The sequence below is a fragment of the Hylobates moloch genome, unplaced genomic scaffold (assembly GCF_009828535.3).
Source record: "Hylobates moloch isolate HMO894 unplaced genomic scaffold, HMol_V3 SCAFFOLD_13, whole genome shotgun sequence".
NCBI classification, from domain to species: Eukaryota; Metazoa; Chordata; class Mammalia; order Primates; family Hylobatidae; genus Hylobates; species Hylobates moloch.
Window position 1 is genome coordinate 37,658,750 of NW_026652288.1, and position 21,695 is coordinate 37,680,444.

General features: G+C 52.9%; 1 protein-coding gene, 1 non-coding gene and 1 pseudogene across 2 annotated transcripts; all 3 read right to left on the reverse strand.

Moving 5' to 3' along the window:
* Positions 1-333: 333 nt before the first annotated feature.
* Positions 334-20,294, reverse strand: SUPT5H (SPT5 homolog, DSIF elongation factor subunit). The gene is made up of 26 exons (XM_032172959.1): positions 20,231-20,294; positions 19,082-19,151; positions 18,896-18,964; positions 18,716-18,781; positions 18,376-18,406; positions 17,651-17,719; positions 12,259-12,510; positions 10,752-10,841; positions 10,579-10,649; positions 8,439-8,544; positions 8,128-8,221; positions 7,902-8,038; positions 7,016-7,171; positions 6,767-6,913; positions 5,787-5,933; positions 5,560-5,685; positions 4,506-4,590; positions 4,069-4,188; positions 3,882-3,984; positions 3,666-3,793; positions 3,471-3,576; positions 2,883-3,041; positions 2,602-2,770; positions 2,286-2,489; positions 826-921; positions 334-749 (listed from the first exon to the last, which is right to left on the reverse strand). The coding sequence occupies exons 3-26, from the start codon at positions 18,928-18,930 to the stop codon at positions 606-608; spliced, it is 2,841 nt and encodes a 946-aa protein (XP_032028850.1). The 5' UTR covers positions 18,931-18,964; positions 19,082-19,151; positions 20,231-20,294; the 3' UTR covers positions 334-605.
* Positions 9,012-9,083, reverse strand: LOC131381083 (small nucleolar RNA ZL116). Its single transcript, XR_009209534.1, has one exon. It is a non-coding gene; the product is annotated as a small nucleolar RNA ZL116 (small nucleolar RNA).
* LOC131380928 (uncharacterized) overlaps positions 20,053-21,695 on the reverse strand; it is an 18,942-nt pseudogene continuing 17,299 nt past the window's right edge.

Genomic DNA, 21,695 nt, shown 5'->3' on the forward strand with positions numbered 1-21,695 from the left:
TCCTGCACCACAGGAGGAATTTACATTTCCTGGGGGATAGTGAGTGCGATTTTCACTTAGCATAATTCATGCCTGAATAAGATATAATTTCATCAATCACATGACAAGCTCTACTCTGATCATCTCCTTCCGATGTCTTCTCATACACATTCCCCTCAAGAGCTCTCTGGGGCAGGCACTATTACTATTATCTAGATGGGAAAATGGATTTAGGTAGGGTCCAGTTATTTGCCCCAACCACAAAGCAAGGAAGTGGGGTCTGCAAATGACCCCACTTAAAAACAAGACACCCTCATTCCCACGGCATACACACACACACATACACACACACACTTTTAGACCAAACAGCTTCTTTTTATTGAAAGACGGTACAACAAAAGCAAGCTGTGGGGAGGAGGTACAAGAAGGTGGAGAACCTCCCCCAGACTCTACTCAGATTCCAATGAGCACCAGGGAGGGAAAAGATGGAAAACTAAAAAAGAAAAACAAAAGGAAATCCAGAACGATCGGCCTAGCCCTGCAGCGGGATCTTGTGTCACAGCCAAGGGCCAGGGAAGGAAGGAGGATCACTCTTCATCTGCCAAAGTCCACCGGCCCTGCCTGCTTCAGGCTTCCAGGAGCTTCCCCAGGAAGCGGAGGTTGAGGATCTTGAGCTGCTCATCAAGGTCCATACGGACAATGCCATCCTCACCATCAATGCTCAGCAGGACGCCCGTGGCTTCCCGATCCTCGCCCAGGATCACTTTCACCTGGGGGTGGGGGGAATATGGTCAGAGTCCGTGTCAGCACCCAATACCCCCATATCTCCTTGCCCCCTGCCCTTACCTTGTTGTTCTTGGTGGGGGTGATGGGCTCCAGGTGCTCACTGGAAATGCTGACGACCTTCTCACTGTCCTTCAGGTACACGGAGCACATGCCCCCCTGGAGGATGGGGACAGCCTGGTCAGCCTGTCCTGCTCCCAACATGGGACTGAGGCCCGCACTCCCAGGGGACACAGGCTCAGGGCTCATTCTGAGAACTCAAGGTGAAATGGGGGCAGGAAAGGCCAAGGCTGGGCCTGGTTCCAAGGCCTGGGGCCTGTAGTGCATGTCAGGGTGGACAGGGTGACCCAATCAGCAAGGGAAGCATCAGAATGAAGCTAACAGGCAAAAAGGAGACTGCTTCTTGACTCTTCATGTCCCAAACTGGCCTCAGCATCTTCCCCACACCTGCTCCTCTTCCTGGACCTGGTCTCAGGGACTGCCCCATGGTCTGCAGGCCCCACTAGAGCTCTGGACCTCATCTTGGTCACCTCCCTCACCAACAAACCCCTAGCTCTGAGGCCTGGCCATTCAGCCTGTGAGGGTCTCTCCCACCTGCCTCCTGCCTCTTCCCCACAGCCCTGCCCTAGTGCAGCCCAACCTCCCCCTGGGCTCCCAGCCCAGTCTCCCCACCCCCAATCCATCACTGATGGAGAATTCCACACCACAGATCTGCTCCCACCCCTCTCCTGCTTAGAGTCCTCCATGGCTCTCCAGCACCCTCTGGACAATCTAGGTACTCCAGGCTGGTGCATGACACCAGCCTGGAGAGTTGGGCTCCAGCCAACTCTGTGGCCTCATCACTCACCATTTTTTTTTTTTTTGAGAGGAGTCTTGCTCTGTCACCCAGACTGGAGTGCAGTGGCATTATCTCAGCTCACCACAACCTCCACCTCCTGTGTTCAAGCAATTCTCCTGCCTCAGCCTCCTGAGTAGCTAGGATTACAGGCGTGCGCCACTACGCCCAGCTAATTTTTTTTTTTTTAGTAGAGACAGGGTTTCACCATGTTGACCAGGCTGGTCTTGAACTCCTGACCACAGGTGATCTGCCCACCTCGGCCTCCCAGAGTGCTGGGATTACAGGTGTGAAGCACTGCCCAGCCCCCTTTGGCTCTTTATGTTCCAGCCACAACAAACCCTTCAGCTCCCAGAATGTGCCCAGGTTCTCCTCACCTCCAGGCCTCTGCACATGCAGTTCCCTCCATTTGGAACACACTCACCCCAGTCACTTTCCTTAGCTTACTCCTATTCATTTGTCAGGTCTTGGCTCAGATGTCTCCTTCCCCAGGCAGCCCTCCCTGATTCCCCACTAAATTGGGTAAGGTGCCTCCTTTGGGTTCACATAGCTCCCCTTGCCCTCTAGGCTTCCTCAATCCCAGCTCTGCCCACTCTGGGCTGTCACCATCTGGGGACAGGTCTGTCCCCAGTTTAGGGGGTACCAAGGACAGGATGCCTGCTCACCCACCACCCTGGGCCCCACGTACCGTGACACTGCGGATGACACCTGTCTGTCCCACCACCTGTGTATCCAGGTAGGTGTCCCGCACCTTCACCTGAATGTCAGTGGTTACCCAGTCGCTGGAGTTCTGCTCGATGCCTGAGCCTGGGGTGTGTGGGTTGTAGCCACCAGGGGAGGGAGCTCCAGGTGTCATAGGACTGTACCCAACGGGACTCGGGCTGGGGCTAGCCTGCAGGGGAAAGAGGAAGTGTCATTGGGAATAGTCATCTGGCCTGGCCAACCCTATATGCCCAAAGCCACCCTAGCCCACCACCCTCCAGGGCAGGCAGGCAGACCATTACCTGATAGGCCATGGGCGAGGGTGTAGGGTGGTAGCTGGCTGGGGAGTGGGTATTCTGGTAGCCTGCTGGGCTTGGCGCCACCTGGTGGTAGCTCTGGGGGCTAGGGCTGGGCTGGTAGGAACCTTGTGGGGAGGGGGCAGCATAGGGAGAGAACTGGTCTGTGTTGTACCTGCAGAGACAGGAGAGAAGGGGGCATTTGTCGGAGGAGGGAGGGGAAAACAGGTGCTGGCAGTAGGAGGCTTTGGGCAGCGGTAGACGAGGGCCGGCCCCAGTGGACTCACATGGCCGGCGTCCCTGGCGTCTGCGGGTTGTACTGTGGGTTGACCTGTGGGGACGAGGGGTCTGGGTAGCCAGGTGTTTGGGGATTGGGGGTTCCCCCATAGGCCTGCGGGGACGGGGTGGGCTCATCGTCGAAAGCATACTCATATTCTTCCTCAGCCCTGTTGAGAGAAAAGTCTGTTGAGAGCGACTGTGGTGATAATGGGGTGGATGCTTCCAGAACAGCACCCTACACCAGACCCGGAACTGAAGCAATTTCATTCTCACGGGAGCCCCATCCAGAGGCACTCCTGATGTTATTTTCCTTCCACAACTGACACTGTGGCGGACAGAGATGAGGGTGCCCTCCCAAGGTCACCCCACCCAGGCAATCTTTCTCCAGGCCCGGGGTAACCACAATCACTACTGAGGCTGGGGCTGGAGAGGAGGCCGCTTTGCCCCTGCCCCGCCATGCTATGCCTCCTCCTTCAAAGGGACCAGCCTGAGGCTAGGAGCAGAGAATGCTGTGTGGGCCCCACAAACCCCTCCATGCCCCAGACACCCAGCATCACCCCTCGCACACACCAGAACCTGGGGAACCGTGGACTCACCGTGACGGCGTGTTGGGGTTGTTGGGGTCCCAGGCCCCACTCTGGGCAGGAGTGCGGCTGCCATCATGCAGGGGTGTCTGCGAGCCGTAGTGTGGGGTGCGGCTGCCTGGAATCGGGGAAATGAGTGTGTCTGTCAGTCCTGTCCCTTCTCTAGGTCCCCCTAGCCCCTCTTCCCTGTCCCCTGCGGGCACTCACCATCCTGGAGGGGCGTCTGTGAGCCGTACATAGGTGTGCGGGAGCCAGAGCCATACATGGGCGTCTGGGAGCCATACATGGGCGTCCGCCCATAGGTCGAGGTCATGCCACCTGGGCGCCGTGAGCCCCTGTGGACGCGGAGAACAAATGGGGTGAGCAGAGCCCTCTCACTGCCCAGCAAGCCCCACCCTGACCCTCCCCAGGCCCTGTCCGTACACCGTGGTGAGCCGCTGACGGTCCACAGAGATGGTCTGGCAGGTGGAGTGCAGCTCCACACGGGCCGTGGACTCCGTGGCATCCTTCACCACACCGATGTAGCCTGCGGGGGGAAGCAGGAGGTCAGGCTGGGCAGGCTCTCCTTCACCAGGCCCCTCCCCAGGCCTCCCCAGGCCTCGCAGGTCACCTTTATAGGGCCCCTGGGAGATGCGCACGGTCTGGCCGATGAGTTCGTTGTCCCTCCGGCCCCGGCCCCTGCTCATGCCACCACTGCCGCCACCTGGGCTACCAAAGCCGCCACGCTGACCTGGGGATGGGGGAGAATGTCACTGGTCCCCCACGGCTGTGCCCACAGCAAGGGCACCATCAGAACGTTCCCTTCACTTGCTTGACTCCTCCCTACTTGGGTTAAGAGCCTCCTCTGCCCACCCCTGCCCCTTGGCTTTCCTATGGAAGCCCTGATCATTCTGGGCTGTCACTGTGGTGTCTACCCTCCTGTGGGTGGTGAACCCCCTAATAGCAGTGCCCAGCCCAGCACAGGCACTCAGTGAGTGTAGGCTGAACAACCAAGTTCCTTTCAGCCCCTTCTACCCACCACATCCCCTGATCCTGAACCCCTCTCACCTCCAGCACTGGGGTGCATGGGGCTGCTGATCCGGGGACTCATAGGCGCAAAGCCACCCACGGTGAAGTTGGTCACATCACGGGGCTAGGATAGAAGCAAGGAGTGAACTGGCAGGCAGGGGATAGGGGAACCACAAACCACAGGAATTCATCATCCCATGTGCAGGACCCTGAGGAGACCACCCAGCCACCCATACCCCAGGCCTGAATTCCTCTGTGATGCCTGGTCCTGCACACTTTCCTACAAGCCCCACCTCAGGGCCTTTGCACTTACTGTTCCCCCAAAATGCTCACTCTCCATCCCTTCATTCAGGTCTCTGCTCCAATGTCGCCTCCCACTGAGGCCTTTTTTACCCTCCTCTGTCTAAAACAGCAGCCCTAGTCACTCCCTGTCTCCTGAGCCCATTCTGTTATCTTCAGAGCGCCTGCCATCATCTCACGCTGTACGATGGGTTTATCTGTCTGTACACCTCTGGAGTATCAGCTCTGGGAGAGCCGAGTTTTTTTGTCTTGTTCACCACTGGTTCTCCAGTGTCTGGCACCTAACGGGTGCTCAGTAAAATGAAATGAATAAATAACTTGGTGAGGCCGGGCGCGGTGGCTCACGCTTGTAATCCCAGCACTTTGGGAGGCTGAGGCGGGCAGATCACGAGGTCAGGGGATCGAGACCACGGTGAAACCCCGTCTCTACTAAAAATACAAAAAAATTAGCCGGGCGTGGTGGCGGGCGCCTGTAGTCCCAGCTACTCGGAGAGGCTGAGGCAGGAGAATGGCGTGAACCCGGGAGGCGGAGCTTGCAGTGAGCCGAGATCGCGCCACTGTACTCCAGCCTGGGTGACAGAGCGAGACTCTGTTTCCAAAAAATAAAAATAAAAAATAACTTGGTGAACAGCTCAGAATCCCAAATAAACCTTCTCACTCTTTGCCAAGGACCTGACAATGACACTGCTCTCCTAATCCCTCACGAGCCCAATCTCGTCACTTCTGGAGCCAGAGGAGGCTGGAGAGCTGAGCCAGGTACCCAACACACAGGGTCCTGCCGTGCCCACCTCACCTTTGAGCCCCCAGCCAGCACCAGGTGGCGGGTCTTGCAGACAAACATGCCCCCGTTCTCCACCAGTTTCTTGCAATGTAGGAAGGCGAAGCTTCGGAAGAGATGGCGAATCTCCCCCTCTCGGCCCTAGCCAGGGAGAGAAGGGTCACTCTCTTGACCATGTCTCCCTCACCCCCAACCAACCAAATTCTTTCAGATGCAGCTCAAAAGCAGGAACTTGTACTCACTGAGTGGGGGCCATCAATGACCTTAACGATGTCTTTCACATGGATGTTGTTCTGCTCTGAGTCCAAGGCCACAGCAAAGCGGTTGTCCTTCTTCCTGGTCACAGCCTGATGTCTGACAGTCACCACCTTCCCGTACATGTTCAGCACCTACAGAGGGACAGCAGGGAGGCTGTGGGGGTGAGAATGGGAAGGGGAGACACGGGGCAAGGGTTCCCTAAAGTGGGATAATCCTTCCTTGTGGGAGACGGTCCCAAGCTCCACAAGGCATCTCAACTCCCTGGCTGCAGGGTAGGCAGGCAGAGTGCCACCCTTTAGGTACTGGGTCAACCAAAAATGTTCCCAGTCATTCTAAAACACCCTTTGGGAGGAGACTCCACCCCCGATTGGGCAGCAGGGACCTGAGAGATGGAAGAAGGGGCTGATAGCAACATTGTTCATCCATCGTTCTGTGTCAGGCCCCGTAAGATTTCACTGAAGCCTCAAAACTTCCTCTGAGGTGGATTCTATCATGATTTCCATCTTACAGAGGGAAACTCAGGCTCGGAGTGGGTGAGTCACTAGCCCAGGGTCACACAGCACAGAAGCAACAAAGCTGAGATGTGGATGTGGACTCCACGGTCCTAAGTACTGTGCTCCGCGACTCCCACATCCATGAGGAAGGAGCAAAGGCAGGAGGGCACATGTAGCACTCCATCCTTGAGCGAGGAACAGCCACCAGGGCACAGATCTAACCTCAGGGAATCATTCACTACGAATAGAGGAGACACTGCTCTCGTTTCCATTTTACAGGGTGTGAAAACAGGCACGGGGAGGGATCAATGACTTGACATGTACCCACTATCAGCCAGTCAGATGTGAGTGACAGAGCCAGGTCTGCAACCCAGAGCAGTCTGGGGGCTCTGCCACCTCCTAGGGTGAGGGGTTGAGGAACAGGAAGCCTCCTAAAAGCAAGTCCCCGCCACAGAGCACAACACACACACCTGGAAGGTCTCCCGTTCTAGTCGCACGATGACACCCACAGTCTGGGGATCCAGCTGCACCAGCTCGCCCCATTCATGCTGGCCCCCAACATCCACACCTGATGCTGTCTCTGAGCAGAGCTGCAGGTCCCGGGGGAGCACCTTCAGCTGCCAGGGATAGTGAAAGGGGTGAGGCCCGGTCCAGGTGACTCGCCTACCTGGGTCTCCTCTTGGCACATGCACCCTTCCCCGACCCTTCTATCCACCTACCTCATGCATGGTGAGGTCAGAGAACAGGATAACGAAATTCTCCTCCACCCGCACAATGAGGCCTGTGTCGCCCTCAAATCGGCCGGCAATCACCTTCACGTGGTCGCCCATCTTGAAGTATTTCCGAAGTTCCTGGGCTGGGAACTCCAGCATGTCCTGGGGGATTGGGTATGTGGACAACAAACAGGTGAGGGGAGACCACCACAACCTGCCTGCCCCTCCTGTCTTCAGAATCCACTCATGTTCTCGAATACCCCACTTCAGGCTCACACCACCCACCCCAGACTACTTCAGTCCACCTAGACGACCCCTCAGACTGCCCCAGAAACAGCTGACCCCAGACACAGGACACCAACCTGGACAACCTTTACCCCAGCCCGCCCTCAAGACACACAATGCCTACCTATACCCACACAGAGAGCCTGCCCCTCAGACACGGGACCCCCGACTGGACAGCTCCTCAGCCCCACCCAGAGACAGCCTCACCCCACACATCACATTGGGCCTGCACAACCCCTCAGACACACACCAGACACAGACAAACACACACCCCGCGCTAAGCAAACAAAATCAAGCCCCCACCTCAGATTACTCCATGGTTAATCACACTCTCAACCCAGTACTACCCAGATATCTTGCTTTTCAGAAACAAAAGATAGACCAAGTCACTCTCCAGAGACAGACACCACCAGGCAGGCCTGCTGCCCACCGACCCTGAGCTGCACTCAGATAGAGCCTCTCTCAGGCACCTGAGAACACTAGAAGGGCCTCAACTTACCCTCCTGGAAACCAGGTGTCACCAGGCACACCACCACCTCGACAGCCACATACAGCCAGATGTGCCTGAACACTCCAACCCCTGCCCCTGGGAACACGGGGCACCCACCTTGAGGTCCTCATGCTTGGGCATGATGGTGATCTTGTTGCCATCCACACTGAGGATCTTGCCCTGCAGGTTGATGAGCTCACCCTCACAGACCTCCACGTTGTCCCCAGGTTGGAAGTTGTGCTCCCGCTCCTTCCCTGCAGGGGCAGTCGTAGGGCTGACTCAGGGGTTGCCACCATGGGCCGCCCCTGCTCCTTGGCCCAGGTTATAGAGGGGGATCAAATACCTGTGCTCTCAGTCACCACCTCCAGGTCGATGCCCTCTGGCTGGTCCTCAAACTTTTCCAGCTCAGAGAGTGTGGGCTTCACACCCTCCGTGATCTAAGCCCCAAGCGGTGAGGGGAAGAGAAGGAAATGGACCAAGGTCAGTGCAACAGCCCAGCTGAGTGGGCTGAGTGGGCCCTAGGGGAATACTTCTCCTAGGGAACACTCCTAACTTGAGGAGTGGGACAGAATCAGATAATCCACAGCCCAGGGCCTCACGTGCAGGAGAACGCTCACACCACCCCCATTACCAACGCCCCTCTGGGATCCTCACCACAGCAGACATGGCGAAGCTCTTGAACAGAAAGCCCTTCCGGCTGTAACGGTTCCCCTCAAAGATGAGGAAGTCACCATCAGAGGCAACATCACCCCCCAGGGACCTGGAATTTGATGGGAGAGAGAAGATTAGAAGGGAGAGTCACGAAGAGAATCTTGCTGTACCTCAGTCTTCTCAGCTGGCAACAGGGGGAGAGGACCACAGGCAGACTGACCCATCCCATCCCAGCACACACCCTCTGAGCAGCAGTGACTTCTCACAAACCCCAAAGGCCCGCCTCCCACCTACCTGCACTCCTCCACCCATTCCCTGATTTATCTTTCACCAGAGCACCGATCACCATCTGATGAGCTAGTGTTTGACTTGTCCCCCTAACTAGCATGTCAGCTTCAGAAGGTCGGGGATGTAACATTCACTAAATTTCACCAAGAATAGTGCCCAATACACAGAAAGTATGCAGTAAACATTAGCTGAACAAAGTAACAGTTTCAGACAATGATACCAGTTAATATTCGCAGAGCGCTCAGCCTGGCCTGCACATTCATGACCTCACAGACTCTTCCCCAAATCTGTGACATCAGTAACTGCTCATCATTTCCAGGTGAGGGAATGCAGGCTCAGGAAGGTTACATCACATGCCCAAGGTTGCCAAGCCAGAATCTTGACAGGTTTCAAAAGCAAGCAGGTGGGACTCCCAAGCCTGCAGCTCCCGGCCCCAAATGTGGAGTGGAGGCCGCTTAGTGCCTGTTCCATGTCTCTGGGGTGGGGAAGGAGCCTCCTTCACGGAGGAGCAGGTCAAGTTCCTCCTGCACTCATGCAATTGCCTTCTCCCATGATGAATCTGGGAGACGGGCCAACACGTTGGGGTATGTTGGGGTACTGGGCATGTTGGGGTACTTGGTCAGCTGGCTTGCTGGGGGGTGGGGAAGGGAGCACTAGGGTTTGCTCTTTGCAAAGAGAAGTTCAGGTGAGTCGAAACCAGTGGTATAAATGGGTCCGAACTCAGGCAGGTGAAGTATTAGCAAGGCCCTTCGGTGCAGACTCAAAGGTGCATTCCACAGCTCTTCCTTTATCTGAAGGAAAACCTGACTGGCTGAATCGCACACAATTAGTTCTAGAACAGGACCAGAGGGAAGAGTGTCACTGGCACCTCTCGTTTCTCCATGTCCTCCTCTCCTGCCCTCCCTGCCGGAGCCCCCAGTTGGCCCTGGGATGTTGAAATTCCTGGGCTGCTCCAATTCTCTACCCAGCTAGGGAGTCTGGCGGGTATCCTGAGGGAAACGGGCTCCATACCCCCCCATCTCAAGTGGGCATAAGCAGATCAGGAAAGGAGACTTTCTAAAGCCTGACATAGTCCATGAATCCCATTTCAATATATCATACCATGGATCACACTTACTATGTGCCAAGTGCATTCTGAGTACATACGCATACTAATTTCTTTAATTCTCACTATAATCTATAATTTGAGGAAGCAGAGGTTGTTTTCTTTTTTTTTTTGAGATGGAGTCTCGCTCTGTCACCCAGGCTGGAAGGCAGTGGCACGATCTCGGCTCACTGCAACTTCTGCCTCGTGGGTTTAAGCAATTCTCCTGCCTCAGCCTCCCGAGTAGCTTGGATTACAGGTGCCCACCACAACCCTTGGCTAATTTTTATATTTTTAGTAGAGACAAGGTTTCAACATGTTGGCCAGGCTGGTCTTGAACTCCTGACCTTAAGTGATCCGCCCGCCTCGGCCTCCCGAAGTGCTGGGATTATAGGTGTGAGCCACCACGTCCGGCCTCATCAATCTTCTTAAATATTTTTTTTAACTTTTTTCTTTTTATTATTATATTATTTTAAAAGACAGGATCTCATTATGTTGCCCAGGCTGGTCTCGAACTTCTGGCCTCAAGCAAGCCTCCTGCCTTAGCCTTCCAAAGTGCTCCCTCCCACTGCGCCCAGCTTCATCAATCTTTATAGCAGAAGAAACTGAGGCACAGGGATGTGAAGTGACTTGCCTGAGGCTATACTGCCAAGCTAACCAATTCACAGGCTAAACCTGTGGTGGGGCCACTTCTGGGGAGGAACATGCAAAACGCACATTCTGCACACTGGCCCTGGGGACCCAGCCCAGCCAGTCCCCAAGGACACGCACCTGATCTTCTCAGCATCAAACAGCCTCTGTGGAGGCCGCTTAAACTTCTTCCTTTTGGCAAACCAGTCTTTCTATGGAGGAAAGGGGCATGGGTGGGAAGGGTGAGGGAGGGGGCTTGGCCACCAGCGGGATCGAGCACACCTCCTCCCCCAGGCCCAGATTCCCCTGAGTACCAAGCTCATGCGGGCCTTGATGCGATCGTAGTCGATGCGCGGGATCATCTTCAGGGAGATGGTGTTCTGGCTGGGCTCCACGTAGTCCACCTGAGCAGGGCGAGCAGGAGGTCAGCAGGGCCCCAACCTCCTCCCTGACCCCAGACACAAGAAGGGTCAGGAGATGCTAGGAAGGAGAAGGGACACAGGATGGTGGGGAAGAAACCAGGCTGCTGACCACTCCCAAAAGTCCCACTCTAGCTTGTCTCTCCCCTCAACTCTGGCACTGAGAAGCCACTGCCTGCTTGGTATCTCCACCTGGATGTCTAAAGGTCCCTCAAATCCAGGACAACCACAGCCAAACCGCTGATTCCTCCAAACCTGCCGCCTCCCTCTGCTCAGGCACACAACCTGGGAGCCACGCTTGACTCCTTTGTTTCTCTTACACCCACACCCGACCCGTTGGCAAATTCCATCAGCTCTGCCTTCAAAATACCTGACCTCTTCCCCTCCTCCACTGCAGTCTCAGCATTCCAAATCCAAAAACCCAAAAGGCTCAAAAATAGGAAACCTTGTGAGCACCAACATGATGCTCGAAGGAAATGCTCACTCTTGGATTTTCAGATTTGGGATGCTCAACCGGTAAGCATAATGCAAATATTCCAAAAGCTGAAAAAATCTGAAATCTGAAAAACACCTCTGGTCTCAAGCATTCAGGTTAGAGACACTCAACTTGTATTAGGGTCTTGGTGCCATCCCACCAGCACTGCCACCTGGGTGGGATGTGCTACAGCAGCAGCCCCCTCCCAGGTCTCCATGCTCTTGCCCATGGCCCCCTCCAGGCTATTCCCGGGTTTCTCAGCCTTGGCACTATTGACTTTTTGGGCCAGGTAATTTTTTGTTGTGGGCAGCCATCCTGTGCATTGGAGGATGTGTGTGTCTAGCATTTCTGGCTTTAACCCGCTAGACGCCATAATCATCAACCCCCTCCCCCAGCTGACGTAACCAAAAATGTCTCCAGACATTACCAAATGTCCCCTGGGGAAACATCGCCTTGGCTTAAGAACCAGTGGTCTAGTCTCAACACAGTCACCAGAGAAATCTTATTAACACTGAAGTCAGCCTGTGTGCCTTAGAGCCCTCCCATCCTACGCCAGTGAACACCAAAGCTCTCCAATGGGCCACAAGCCCTCGTGAGCTCCCTGACTCATCTCGCGCTATCCCTGCTGTAGCCAGTGACTGTGCCATCCTATCTCACAGGCCACTCCTGCTGCCTACAGCACTCCTCCCCAAGAGCTCCACATGCCTCACGCCCTCCACTCCTTCAGACCTTTACTCAACACGCCTGGGAATGTGCATGGAAGATGGCCATCCGTTTCCTGTGTGCTCACAAAACCCAGGCTCTGCTTCACCTCATCTGAGTGGGGTTCTATTCTCTGCAGCACAAAGAGGGTGGGAAGGACAAAAGGAAAGGAAGGGAGAACAGAATGGAGGGACCCTGACCCCCATGCCACCCCGCCCCCGGCACCTGAGCAATGTCATCCTTGTAGATGCCCCGCTTGAGGCGGACCCAGGACTTTGGTTTCAGGTTGGCCACCTCCTTCACCACTTTGAGCACATCTGTCATCTCCTTGATGGGCACCATCTGCTGGTTCCAGTAGCCAAGCCGCAGGTTGCCCACTCCCTCAATGGCCTGCTTCACGTGGGTCTGCTTGTAGGCCTCCACGTAGATGTAGCCCTTCACATGCTCTGGTGCCACTACTGACTTGATCTGCAGGGGCTGCAGGGTGAGCCGGTGGAAGGAGAAAACAGTGAGACATAACGGCTAATAACAGAAATGACTGCCACTCATCAGCAGTCCCTCTTCTAGAAATTTATTCCACAGAAACACAGTGGCACAATGACATGGACACAAAGGTGTTCCCTGCAGAATTATTTATCACAGCAAACAAACCGGACTAAAAATTTAAAAAATATCCAGAAACAGTAACTAGTTAATTTATGGCTTAATGTACCATGAAATACAATGTTGCAGTTAAAGAATACAAAAACTAGATGGGTGTGATGGCACATGCCTGTAGTCCCAGCTACTCAGGAGGCTGAGTGGGGAGGATTGCTTGAGCCCGGGAGGTTGAGGCTGCAGTGAGCTGAGATCGCACCACTGCACTCCAGCCTGGGCAACAGAGTGAAACCCTGTCCCTTAAATATAAAAAATAAAATAAAAATTAGATTAACCTGTATTTACTAATATAGAAAGCTATCCAACATATGTTCTGTGTTTTTAAAAAGCAACTAGAGCCGGGCATGGTGGCTCATGCTTGTAATCCCAGCACTTTGGGAGGCCAAGGCAGGTGGATCACTTGAGGTCAGGAGTTCAAGACCAGCCTGACCAACATGCAGAAACCCTGTCTCTACTAAAAATATCCAAAATTAGCCGGGTGTGGTGGCACATGCCTGTCATCCCAGCTACACGAGAGGCTGAGGCAGGAGAGTCTCTTGAACCCAGGAGGCGGAGGTTGTGGTGAGCTGAGATCGCACCATTGCACTCCAGCCTGGGCAATAAGAGCAAAACTCCGTCTCAAAAAAAAAAAAAAAGCAACTAAAAGAAGAACCAAGAAAGGAGTGGTTACATCAGACAAAATATACTTTAAGACAAAAATTGCTACCAGAGACAACAAAAAACATTTTTTTTTTTTTTTTGAGACGGAGTCTCGCTCTGTCACCCAGGCTGGAGTGCAGTGGCGCAATCTCGGCTCACTGCAAGCTCCGCCTCCCGGGTTCACGCCATTCTCCTGCCTCGGCCTCTCTGAGTAGCTGGGACTACAGGCGCCCGCCACCACGCCCGGCTAATTTTTTGTATTTTTAGTAGAGACAGACTTTCACCGTGGTCTCGATCTCCTGACCTTGTGATCCGACCGCCTCGGCCTCCCAAAGTGCTGGGATTACAAGCGTGAGCCACCGCGCCCGGCCAACAAAAAACATTTTATAACAATAAAAAGGTCAATCCATCAAGAAGATAGAATTACAAATGTATATGAAACTAACAGAGCCTCAAAATATATGAAGCAGAAACTAATGAAAATGAAGGAAGAAACTGACAACAGTAACAATCGTTGACTGCAATACCCTGCTTTGAATCATGGATAGAGCTAGACCCAAGATCAACAAGGAAAGAGAACACTTGAGCAACACTGTAAGCCAACTAAACCTAATAGCCAGCTACAGACAGAACATTTCACCTTCAATTTCCACTTAGTAAGCGGAAATGGGAAAAAAGAACACTTCATCTAACAACAGCAGAATGCACTTTCTTCTCAAGGGCATATTGAACTTTCCAGAATAAACCACAGGTTAGGCCATAAAACACGTCTCAGTAAACATAAAAGAACTAAAATCATATAAAGTATATTCTCCACCCATATGTAATGAAGTTAAAAACCAACAGAAAGATACTTAGGAAATTCACAAATACATGGCAACACACTCCTAGATACCAAAACTTATGAGATTTGGAAAAAGCCATGCTTAGAAGTAAACGTATAGCTGTAAATACCAACTAAAAGAAAAAAAAAGGCCAGGAGCGGTGGCTCATGCCTGTAATCCCAGCACTTTGGGAGGCCGAGGCAGGTGGATCACTTGAGGTCAGGAGTTCAATACCAGCCTGGCCAACATGGTAAAACCTTGTCTCTACTAAAAATACAAAAATTAAGGCCGGTTGGCCGGGCACAGTGGTTCATGCCTATAATCCCAGCACTTTGGGAGGCTGAGGGGTGGATCACCTGAGGTCAGGAGTGCAAGGTCAGCCTGGCCAACATGGTGAAACCCCGTCTCTACTAAAAATACAAAAAAAAAAAAAAAAAAAAAAAATTAGCTGGGCATGGTGATGGGTGCCTGTAATCCCAGCTACTTGGGAGGCTGAGGCAGGAAAATCGCTTGAACCCGGCAGGTGCAGGTTGCAGCGAGCCGAGATCGCGTCATTGCACTCCAGCCTGGGCAATGGTGCGAGACTCTGTCTCAAAAAAAAAAAAAAAAATTAAGGCTGGGTGCAGTGGCTCACACCTGTAATCCCAACACTTTGGGAGGCCAAGGTGGGCCAATCACCTGAGGTCAGGAGTGCGAGACCAGCCTGGCCAACATGCTGAAACCCCATCTCTACTAAAAATACAAAAATTAGCCAGGCATGGTGTCGGGCACCTGTAATCCCAGCTACTTGGGAGACTGAGATAGGAGAATCAGTTGAGCCTGGGAGGCAGCAGTTGCAGTGGGCCAAGACTGCATCATTACATTCTAGCCTGGGCAAGAAGAGTAAAACTCCATCTCAAAAAAACAAACAAACAAACAAAAATGAAGTCTTGATATATGCTACAATATGGATGAGTCTTGAAAACATTAAGTGAAGCAAGTCAGTCACAAAAGGCGACATATTGTATGATTCCCTTTGTATGAACCATTCAGAGTTCAAATAGTCAAATCCACGGAGAAAGAAAGTAGATTCGTAGTTACCAGGAGCTGTGAGGAGGGAAGAATCGGGAGTGATGGCTAATGGGTATCAGTTTCTTTTTGGGATAATGAAAATGTCCTGGAATTAGACGGTGATGATGGTTATGAATATACTACAATATATAAATTCCGCCATAGTTTACACTTTAGAAAAATTAAATTTTAGGCTGGGCACAGTGGCTCAGAACTGCCATCCCAGCACTTTGGGAGGCCAAGGTGGGTGGATCACTTGAGCCAGGAGTTCAAGACCAGGCTGGCCAACATGGTGAAACCCCGTCTCTACTAAAAATACAAAAAAATCAGCCGGGCATAGTGGTGGATGCCTATAATCCCAGCTACTCGGGAGGCTGAGGCAGAGGTTGCAGTGAGCCGAGACCACACCATTGCACTCCAGCCTGGGCAACAAGAGTGAAACTCCACCTCAAAAAAAAAAAAAAGAATAATCAGAGACATAACTCAAATGAAGTAACTAGAATTTTACCCCAGGGTACCATGTACGAGGATTAATTTTTTAATATTATTATTATTTTATTTTATTTTTATTTTTTTTGAGACAGAGTCTCGCTCTGTTGCCCAGGCTGGAGTGCAGTGGCACGAGCTTGGCTCACTACAACCTCCGACTCCTGGGTTCAAGCAATTCTTCTGTCTCAGCCTCCTGAGTAGCTGGGATTACAGACATGTACCACCACGCCTTACTAATTTTTTGTATTTCTGGTAGAGACGGAGTTTCACCATGTTGGTGAAGCTGGTCTTGAACTCCTAACCTCAGGTGATCCACATGCCTCAGTCTCCCAAAGTGCTGGGATTACAGGCGTGAGCCACTGCGCCCGGCCTATTATTATTTTCTTTGTAGAGACCAGGTGTCACTATGTCACTATGATGTCCAGGCTGGCCTCGAACTCCTTTTACCTCAGCCTCCCAAAACACTGGTATTACAGACATTAGCCACCACACCTCGCCAAAAGGTACCTTTTCAGCCTCCCTGTTGGGGAATCATACCCCACAAACCCCAGTCTCACCCATGACAGGCAGAGACACTTACTAGTATAATAATGAGGAAGACATTCCACCCCCTACCCACCCTGAGATGGAGTCTCACTCTGTCGCCCAGGCTGGAAGGCAATGGCACAGTCTTGGCTCACTGTAACCTCTGCCTCCCAGGTTCAAGTGATTCTCCTGCCTCAGCCTCCCAAGTAGCTGGGATTACAGCCAAGCGCCACCATGCCCAGCTAATTTTTGTATTTTTGGTAGGGACAAGGTTTCGCCATGTTGGCCAGGCTGGTCTCAAACTGGCTGGTTTCGAACTCCTAACCTTATGATCCACCTGCCTTGGCCTCCCTAAGTGCTGAGGATTCAGGCACGAGCCACCGCGGCCGGCCTTTGAGGAGGACATTTGAGCACATTTAAAATCGTAGTTTGCAAACCCCGCAACTGTCTACTTGGTCGCACTGGGTCACACCCAGTGGTTGGACAGGTAAAAGCATGATCCCTAGCAGGGATCATGTTATCTGAGAAAGCTACCAGCCAGCACCCTTCATAGCGTTTGCCCTGGTTCCCAAACTGCCAATTAAGCCTCTGACAACAGCTCTGCTAAGTAAATGCAAGCTGCAGAACAAGTCCTAGCTGAGAGCTGGACATAAAGCCACCTAATCCTTTTTTTTTTTTTTCATGCTGGAGTGCAGTGATGCGATCTCGGCTCGCTGCAACCTCTGCCTCCTGGGTTCAAGTGATTCTCCTGCCTCGGCTTCCCAAGTAGCTGGGACTACAGGTGTGCACCACCACACCCGGCTGAGTTTTGTATTTTTAGTAGAGATGGGGTTTCACCACATTGGCCAGGCTGGTCTGGAACTCCTGACCTCAAGTGATCTGCCTGCCTCAGCCTTCCAGAGTGCTGGTATTACAGGTGTAAGCCACTGTGCCCAGCCAAAAGCCACCTAATCCTAATGATGCTGAGAGGCAACCAAGGGGCCCAGAGAGGGGAAGTAGGTGCATCAGAGTCACACAGCTAAGAAGTGGCAAGGGCAAGACTCAAACTCTGTCAGTCTAAAGAAAGACCTGGGCCTTGGATGCAGCATTTGCTGCCTGGCATGTGGTGAAGTGGGTGATCCCAGCCCAAAACAGCTGGTGAACAGGCAAACCCACTCTCACAAAGAAAAGGTGAAGGAAGCTAGCTAGCTGACTTCCAAAGGGCTACAAGGGTGACAGGACCCTGCCAGAAATGCAGAGAACAAAGACAACATATCCGTCTAGGCCGAGAGGAGCCTTTCCATCTAGGCAGTGGTCTTATTCCAGCTCAAGCAGCTCACTCAGCAGGCAGCTCTGCTCAACACAGAGGCACCTGGTACCCCTGAAGTTGACAATGTCCTTCCCTCTGGGTGTTGCCATGTCTCCTCACCAAGCCGCCTGCCTACCCGACTTACCGTGTCTGTGAACTGGTAGGCAATGAACTTGCGCATCAAGGAAATCGCCGTGGCCCGTTCCTCCCCAATCTGGAAGATGAGAGGCAGATTTGAGAGAGATGACAGGATGGAGGAAAGGACACAGGAAAGGGGGCAGGAGACAGCAGCAAGAAAGATAAAGTAGGCCGGGCGCGGTGGCTCACGCTTGTAATCCCAGCACTTTGGGAGGCCGAGGCGGGCAAATCACGAGGTCAGGAGATCGAGACCACGGTGAAACCCCGTCTCTACTAAAAATACAAAAAATTAGCCGGGCGTGGTGGAGGGCGCCTGTAGTCCCAGCTACTCGGAGAGGCTGAGGCAGGAGAATGGCGTGAACCCGGGAGGCGGAGCTTGCAGTGAGCCGAGATTGCGCCACCACACTCTAGCCTGGGTGACAGAGCGAGACTCCGTCTCAAAAAGAAAAAAAATAAAAAATAAAATAAATAAATAAATAAATAAAAAGATTATAAAAAAAAAAAAAATAAAATAAAGTAGGGCCAAAAGAGGAGAGAAAAAGAAGGATGGACAGCCAGGAAGATGGAGGTGGGAGATAGCCAGTCAGTAACGTGGAGTGAGGGATGGAGACAGAAGGACCAAGTGACTGGCAGGCCACGGAGACCCGGGACAGACAGACAGACACTTCTCCCCCACAAAGCAGCCTCCCCCATTCTCCCACCTCCTCCAAGCCCCGAGGTCAGAGCACATACCTTACATTTGACAGTCCACAGATTGGGATCCCTAAGCAGCAGAGGAAAAGGAAACCCTTCAGGGAAGCTGGATCTTCAGTAACAAACAGACGAACCCCCAGGGCCACCCCCTTCCTCTGGTTTCACATCCAGGTTCCCCCATACTCACTGGCTTCCCCACGCTTCTACCCAGGAGCAAGAGGAAAGAGAAAGTGCCACCTTGCCCTCCCTACCCCCGCCATCCACCACACTGCCTGTGTGACTCTGCCCTGACTTATTTCAGGGAGCCACCTGTTTGAGCACCATCACCCCATACAAGATTCGCACCCCAGCATGGCCCCCACCATCCCAACCCCCTTACTTGACTCCTGGGAGCAGCTGCTGCTGGGTGATGTCATCTGAGAGCTCATCAGATCCTCCATACACCCTGAAAGGAGGAGGGCAGTCAGGAAGGAAGGGGTGAAGCTCTGTCAGATCCCCGCCCCTTCCCGCTTAGGGACCACCTGCTCCCTGCCCCGACCTGCCCCCGCCATGCCCTTACGTCTCTCCCACAGATGACTTGGCATATTTCTTCATGTAATACTCGCCCAGTTCTTCTTCTCGCTGGTCCCTGGAGCACAAGGGGGGAAGCAAACACGACTTGAAGGTTGAGGACAGCAGGTGGGCTAACCTACCCCCAAATCTCCCCACAGGAGCCAATCCCACCGTGTTTCCCTTCCTTGCCCACCTCCAGAGGTTTTGCAGGCGGCGAGCCCCAGAACGATCTTCATCCAGGACAACATTATCGATATTGGAGGCTGAAAAAAAATGGGCAGAAGGCGTGAGCAATGGCAGGTGGAGGGCAGGGGCCTGGAGAAAATAGGGGCGTGCAGCTAACAGGGCCAGGGTTTGGCCCTGGGGCAAGATGACATCTCACAGAGGAAATCCCAACCCTTCATCCCCTAGTCTGTCCTACTCAGCATCCTGCTTCTTGTCAAAAAGACTGGGGATGGGGCCCAGCAAGTTGGGGGGCTTCCAGCTGTTCCCATCTCAAAGTCACTGTCCAGGCACACCCTGGACTGCACCCCACCCCACACATCGCTACCGCCCACAAATGCTCAGTCCCAGACAGACACATCCATGCTTTCCCAGGTCAACAACTGGGGTATACCTGGCCCCAGAACTCCCTGACTGTGGATCCTACATAGGTCAGAGCCCCCAGGGCCAGACCGGGGCTGGTGGGGAGGCTACCGGTGAGGGCAGGTGCCTCAGGAAAGAGGAAGTGTCAGGATATGGGAGGAAGGTTGGGGAATCATACTTTTCAGATTCTTACCTTCAATCTCTTCTACTTGGAGGAAGAGGAGGTGGTGGTGGTGGTGGTGGTTGTGGTGGTGGTGGTGGTGGTGGGCGAGGGCAGACAAAGTATGAGCCAAATTATAGCAGCAAAATCAACCAATGGGTTGGGGGAGGGGAAGGGAGGGACACAGAAAGGTTGAAAATCAAAAGTAAAGGCCAGGCACCAGGTGGTTGGGGAGAAGCCGAAATGTATGAGGCGCACAGAACGGAAAATAACGGGGAAAGGGGGGCACTGGCCCAGGAAGTGGGGGGTATCTTGGGACAGAGCTCGCCCACCCTACAACCCCAGAAGGGATTCACTGGGCCCTGGGATCCCAGAGTTCTCTCCCCACAACATCCCCAGCCCACAGCCCCACCCCCCACTCATGGGCCTAAAAGGAAAAAGCAGGGAGCTGGTCTCTCTGGGAAGGACAGAAAGAAGCAAGGTGAGGACGGTGGGAATTGGGGTGTACAAGGGATGGGGGGTGGGGGGAATGGGCTCTGAAGACCCTCTCAGCCACCCTCTTCCCAGTAGTCTTGTGGAGGCAGGGCTCACACACACCTTTCTCTAGGATGTCCTCTGCTCCATCCTCCCACTGGTCCTCGTCCTCATACTCATCGTCAACATCTGAAACGGAAAGGCCAAGTGGTAAGTGACAAAGGTGACCTCATAACAGCTCCTAGGACACAAAGCATCTCCTCTGGGAGATATGCACTACAAATCCCCACTGCACAGAGCAGGACACTGAGGCTCCGACAGGGAGGCACTCATCTGGGGCCGTGCCACATAACTGGTACACGCATCAGGATCGAGGGGGACATACAGCTCCAACTAGCTCTAAAAGTCATCCCCTCTCCTTACTCCACTCCCAAATCCCTTTTAAAAAACTAAGATCAAAGTAAGCAAAAAGAAAAGTTCCCTCCCAACTATCAAAAACTGATCGATACAGTTTTTTAAAAGATGGTTCGTGGTCTGTTGGTTTTATGATTCTCGTACACTTACAACAGCTAATGCTGAGAGCATACTATACACCCTGCCCTGTTCTGAGTACCTGACACAGGTTCCTCACTGATCTTCCTGGCAACCCCGAGGGAGGCACTATCGCTGTTCCTATTTTACAGCAAGGGCTCTGAGACCCAGGGAGATTAAGGAACTTGCCCACAGACTCAGCTGGGATCTGAGAGGCAGTCTGGCTCCACGGTCCATGTACTTAATCTCTTCACTATGTTGGATGTACTGCTTTGTAGGTATCAAATATTACACTAAAAACGTAATACATGCACATAATGAAAAACTCCAATGTCTATAGAGGATGTAAGTATCAATTAAGTCTCCCTCACATTTCTAACCCCTAGTATCTCAGTAACCTTTCCCAAAGGCAACTCCGTGACTAGTTTCTTGCCTAGAGATGATCTGTGTACATATATGAAATCCATGTAAGGCTGGACGTGGTGGTTCACACCTGTAATCTCAACACTTTGGGAGGCCGAAGTGGGAAGATCACTTGAGCCCAAGAGTTTGAAACCGGCCTGGGCAACATAGTGAGACCTCCTAAATCCAAAAACTTAAAAAATTAGTTAGGGTTGGGCACGGTGGCTCATGCCTGTAATCCCAGCACTTTGGGAGGCCGAGGCGGGTGGATCATGAGGACAGGAGTTCATGATCAGCCTGGCCAACATGGTGAAACCCCCGTCTCTACTAAAAATACAAAAAATTAGTCGGGTGTGGTGGTGGGTGCCTGTAAGCACAGCTACTCGGGAGGCTGAGGCAGAGAATTGCTTGAACCCGGGAGGTGGAGGTTGCAGTGAGCCAAGATCACACCACTGCACTCCAGCCTGGGTAACAGAGGGAAACTCCGTCTCAAAAAAAAACAGTCTAGTCAGGCCTGGTGATGCATACCTGTGGTCCCAGCTACTCAGGAAGCTGAGGTGAGAGGATCACTTGAACCTGGGAGGTAGAGGCTCCAGTGAGCCATGATCATGCCACTGCACTCCAGCCTAGGAAACGGAGTGAGATCCTGTCTTTA